This window comes from Temnothorax curvispinosus, unplaced genomic scaffold (genome assembly GCF_003070985.1).
Source record: "Temnothorax curvispinosus isolate PA1 unplaced genomic scaffold, ASM307098v1 QBEX01014781.1, whole genome shotgun sequence".
NCBI lineage: Eukaryota > Metazoa > Arthropoda > Insecta > Hymenoptera > Formicidae > Temnothorax > Temnothorax curvispinosus.
This window is the reverse complement of record NW_020224561.1, coordinates 448,085-453,383: the sequence shown is the minus strand read 5'-3', so window position 1 is coordinate 453,383 and position 5,299 is coordinate 448,085. Positions and strand designations below refer to the sequence as shown.

Below are 5,299 nucleotides of genomic sequence, written 5' to 3'. Positions count from 1 at the left end.
CCCGTAAGGCCCCGCGCATTCGCGTTTCACTCGTAGGACGAGTCGCATCCGGTCCCTCGGGGAGTAATCGACGATCGTCCAAGTCATGTCGGAGAGTAATTTTATCTTACAGTCTACAGAACCTAGTTAAGTAATATCGGGGAATGATCGACTATCCATCCATGGCGAAGCAATGTCGTGAAGTAATTGATTACCGTACAACTAGAAGGATCGTAATATTCTTGGACGAAAAGGAAATACGTTCGTATATTTACTAACGTTGTATGTTCATATATGCGGGGAAAGTTTATATATCATCATAAGAGAATTGCATACTTATACGGGCGTCGCTATATTTGAACGAAACAAATGCTAATTTTTAAGTGAATTCTTTGAAAAGAAGCAAAGCACAAATGCGGTCACGTTACAAGTTATGTTCATTTTTTATTGGATCACCATTGCATTCTTCAAAAATACACGTCATATTGCGACCAAGTGGTAAAACAATTATAATAAAGTTGGTTTTTTACTATTTGCATAATAAATTATTATTTACTGTGGCTTTTGCGAGTTTTGCGTAAGATTCAATCGATTCCGGAGACCGATCGACTAGTGGCCGAATGTCGTAAACGTCATCCTCTTCGTCCTCATACTCTATTTCGACATAATTCGGCAATTCATCATCGTGAATAAAATCGTCGCTATTGGCAGAATAATTCTGAGCCATTTCACCATTGCTCATAGTTCGTTCGATAGCAAAATCATCCTGATAATCCAGTTTCGCGGTAGAAAATGATCGATCAAACATTACATTGAACAGTCTGACATCCCTGTAATTATATCGCATCAAATAACTCGTTGTTGCAGCAAATAAATGATTATTGATCACAAGTACGTGATGTAGTTACGATAAAATGGAAACGATTATTGTGAATAATCCATGAATGATCCAAATAATAATATAAATTACGAAAAACCAGATAAATCACTGATCAAAATAAAAAATATTGAGAAACATTGAATTTTTAAAGAATATTATTCTTTCTCTGAGCTACTTAGTTCTTAAGATTTGAGAACGCAGTTAACACGACATAAGTAAAATCCAAGGGAGAGTACTAACTTGGCGACAATTGGAATCTTGCTATTAATAACCCGAGATTGAATGATGAACCACTTGAATATGGTATCCGTAGAAGTGATTGATTCGTTAGGCGTACTTGCAAACTTTTCGCTATCCTTCTTCTGTTCTTTATATGAACTGATTATGCGGCCCAAGCCCGACGGCTTGTGTTCTATGGAAACCATTTTGGCTTTATTGCCCCCTTTCTCTTTCTTGAAGCCCTTCTTGCATTCATCTATCTCTTTGTATTCGCGACCTATTTGTCCCTTCATTGATTGTTCCTTGGGCTTTTTATCTTCAACAAACAATTAAAGAAATATAATTAATTAAAAATTTAATATAATAATGTTCCTCTTCCGCATAAATCATAACATAAAAAAAGATTAAGGGCTCAAGAATTCGTAAAACTCACCTTTCATGATAGATGATGTACATGGTTTCACTGAGTCTGTTTTGAGTTTCTCGTCTGCAACGAGAAAATAAAAATTAATTAAAAGTTCAGTAAAGATGATAATAAAACAGGAATTTCTGCGTAAAGAAAATGACAAGATGCAAAGAAAAGATTAAAGACACCTTGTTGATCTTTATATGTATATATTTATTATTATTATCATATTATTTTATATATACACATGTATATATAGTAATATTAAATATAACTTACTTTTCATAAATTCTTTCTTTCTACTAGTACAAAATTCTTCACGATTGGATTTTTTCGTGGATTTGCATGATTTCTTGTGTTTATCTTTTTGTGTAGACTGACAGGTTCGCATCTTGTGAATAGTTTTCTTTCTCGATATACATTTAGCTGGACCTTTCACGCACCTTTTCTTGATTTCATCTTTTTCCTTAGTCTCGCATTTTCTCCTTCGTTTCTCGCAAGACGGACTCTGTTTTCGATCTTTCTCATCTTTGCTGCAGCTAGCATAAAATCTCTGCGTTGTCTTGCTTATATTCGTGCCGAGAGCGATATCGGGAATCAAAGTGGAGAAAGATTTACGATCTTGCGAGACGGAGAAAATTGATTGTTGCGAGTAACGTCGTTTTCCGTCTACTTTGTTGCAGCTTTTATCACCGGCTCGGGAAGAATTTCTTCTGCGACAGCTGTTGGATCGCTTTCGACTGCTTCCAGTGCACTTTTGCCGCTCTTTCTCGCTGATGTCACGTTTCTTGCGTCGTTTCTCGCATTTTGGTTTACAATCATTCCTTTCTTTTATTGTATCTTTACAAACTGCACGGGGCTCATCGGATTTCTCGCAATCTTCGCGTCGTTTATATGACTTTGATTGCCGTCCTAACATATGAAGATGTTAAAGAAAAGTATATAATAAAAAATGAAAGAAAACAAGTGTAACAAGTAAACAAATTAAAAGAATAATGGAGAAAAGATATAAAAACACACAATAGGTAAAATATGAATTAGAAGCGTGAAGAATGGACAAATTGATACACATAGAATTCCAGCAAGATATACAATAATAAATGCTAAATTATTATAATGATGACAGCTAATTTTAAATTATTATAAGATAATAAAGCAGCAATAATTTCTGTCTCTATTAATCTGTAAAATTCTGAACATTCGAGATAATCAGTTTCAGATGTTTCATGAGATATCGCATGAATATTAAATTAAATATGAATATTTCTTAATAAGAATTATATTTTTATATGTTATTGTAATAATGATTATGCCGCTCCATATTACTCTTATTATACATCTTGTATCAATACCCCGTTCCTGCGAACAATCAGAATCTCTCGATTGTCGCGCGCGATCCCTCGACGAGACTCGTCCTTTCGCATCGCATTTTCGACGAGCCTCAGGACATCGGTCCGCGTCCCAACTGCATGGCTTTTGTCGTTTCAATTCGGGACACATGTAATTTTTGCACGACTTGGATTTTTTCTGTTGTCGTTTTTCACACGTATCATCTTGGGACGAGGCGCGAGTGTCTTTCCGTCGCGTTTTTCCGCAAATCTTTTTACTCTCGATCCGGCAGCGACTCTTCGCAACCTCCTGAGAACACGTGTCTTTGGTCTCGTCTTTGCGTTTCGATCGTTGCGACTTATCATCCTCGCAATCGGCGGATCTCTTCGACTTCGAAGCGTCACAGGAAAATGACTGCAGTTTCGCCAAAGAAACGCGATCTGCGATTGACAATCTCATTAAATGTCGATCGTTTAATGCACTAATATTAGTTGCGGACTAGATATAAAACGCTTATTTTTATTAAATTACTGTACGCACATACATATAATTTCAAATTGAGGCTTATTTAAACTATAAGTTAAAAACAAATGATTATCTAGGATTTCAAAACACCTGGGTGTGATCGCGTGCTTCTCAAACGAACGATTGATGTATTCGCGCTCAGATCCTTTCTCAAGGTTTTAATTTCTCGGATAGATTGCTGCATCACGGTGCAACTTCTTGAGGAGAAGACGCGACGTGGTACAGAAGGTAGACACAACGAAGACTTTCGAAAGCTTTGATTCTCCAAACTTCCGGAGTAAGCTAAATGATGAAATCGAGACGATTCGTAGCCTGCACTTTGTTTTTGTCGCATTGTCCGAATGTCAGACGCGAAGAAACGATGGTCATCACATCTTATTGCATCGTTCTCGATCTTAGAAGACTTCCATGTGTGATGCTCTCTACGAGGATATGACCGCTCCATAGAGGACCATTTTAACGGAATATTGCGCAGGATTTCTACAAGACGTAAATCTGACGTAGTGTTTTGTAAAGAGTTCGAGTGTGTTTCAATTTATGTACAAATTTGTGGAATTTCTCTACCTATTTTCGAAAACGCGGGTTGTTTCGCTGTATCTGTCGTTCCTCGCGGTTTCGTCATCGTATTCAATTGTTGCAATGTTTCGAATAAATCTCCTGATTGTTGATGTTGGAGTTCTGGTGTTTTTAATTCCGGTTTCACCAGAAACGGAGAATCCACATTTTTTACAGTGGTGCAAGTCGATAAATCATCAGTTGATACTTGTTCGATTGTGCGATCAATTCTGGGTTGCTGATCTTCTTGAAGTGCGAAAATTATTTTTGAAGCGCAGTCATCGTAGTAGACTTTATCAGACTTTATTACAGTGCTGTCATTATATACAAAACCGAAATCACCAGCCTGGATATTTGGAAGCGTTTTGCAGCACTTGCTTCTAGATACTGGATTTCCATCCAATAACTCATCGTACTTAATGAGAGGTTTTAATGTCTCTAAATGCATTTTCTCCGTATTTGTTTTGAAAGACAAAAAATATGCGGAAAATCGAGAATTGAAGGTTGTCGTTGTGATTTCAGGTGAGGCCATCCATGTGGTGAAGATAGGTTCCAAATTTATGGAGACTGTTGATAAATTAATTCTTCTTATACTCTCGTGGGCATGCTTTTGTTTGCGTGAGGAATTGAGGAAGTTCGAAAGGCAACGCTTAAATACGATCATGGGCACGTGCGTTTCATGCTGTGATTCATCGTAATAAAGAAAAATATTATCCAATCTATAAACACATTTACTGAATACTTTTATCTAATTTAAAATATTTTTAGTTCTTGTATATTTACATATATTACATATAATTGTTATATATTATATTATATATTATATATAATTGTTATATTTGCGTACATTCCTATCTACAGGTTAGTCTTTTGATATTAAATTTGACATATGTATCATTTTTATGTATTGTTTTTAATACATATAATTTATAAAAAAATATAATTTTAAGAAATACAAATAAATACAAATTATCAAAATTCTCTCTTTTTGGGGATGTTATTATTGCAAGACTTAACATTCTATCATAGTATTTATAACCAACAAATATTGATTTTTTTTTACTAATTGGGAAGAAGTTGATTTTGTGGAGGAGTACCTGCAAAGATTTAGCAAGCAGAATATATGATAAATCTTGCAACGCGCATATCCTGAATCCATTCATGCTTGTTCATATTCATATAATATTTAATTAAAATAATATTTAAAATTTGATCTACTTGGGTTGGTTTTGTGGCAGTACCTGCACAGATTTAGCAGGCAGAATATGCGATAAATCTTGCAACGCCAATATCCTGAATACATTCATGCTTGTTCTTATTCGTATAATATTTAATTAAAATAGTATAAAATTTGATCTACTTAGAATTTTGAGGGTTCGGAATATATTAGAAAATTTAGTTATAGA

The 5,299-nt window shown here is 35.1% G+C and overlaps 1 protein-coding gene across 1 annotated transcript; it reads right to left on the bottom strand.

Moving 5' to 3' along the window:
- Positions 1-483: 483 nt before the first annotated feature.
- LOC112464964 (histone-lysine N-methyltransferase, H3 lysine-79 specific-like) lies at positions 484-4,341 on the bottom strand. Its single transcript, XM_025032278.1, has 6 exons — positions 3,903-4,341; positions 3,092-3,253; positions 1,764-2,396; positions 1,512-1,565; positions 1,100-1,394; positions 484-809 (listed from the first exon to the last, which is right to left on the bottom strand). Exons 1-6 carry the CDS (start codon positions 4,339-4,341, stop codon positions 509-511), a joined length of 1,884 nt encoding a protein of 627 aa, XP_024888046.1. The 3' UTR covers positions 484-508.
- Between the last annotated feature and the right edge of the window lie 958 nt (positions 4,342-5,299).

Bases quoted from the DNA above. Each gene is read 5' to 3' on its own strand.
- LOC112464964 (XM_025032278.1), bottom strand. From the start codon at position 4,341: ATGCATTTAGAGACATTAAAACCTCTCATTAAGTACGATGAGTTATTG. The intron at 3,254-3,902 runs GTAGAGAAATTC...TGTCAATCGCAG, and splicing joins ACCCGCGTTTTCGAAAATAG to ATCGCGTTTCTTTGGCGAAA. The intron at 1,395-1,511 runs GTGAGTTTTACG...TGTTTGTTGAAG, and splicing joins TACATCATCTATCATGAAAG to ATAAAAAGCCCAAGGAACAA.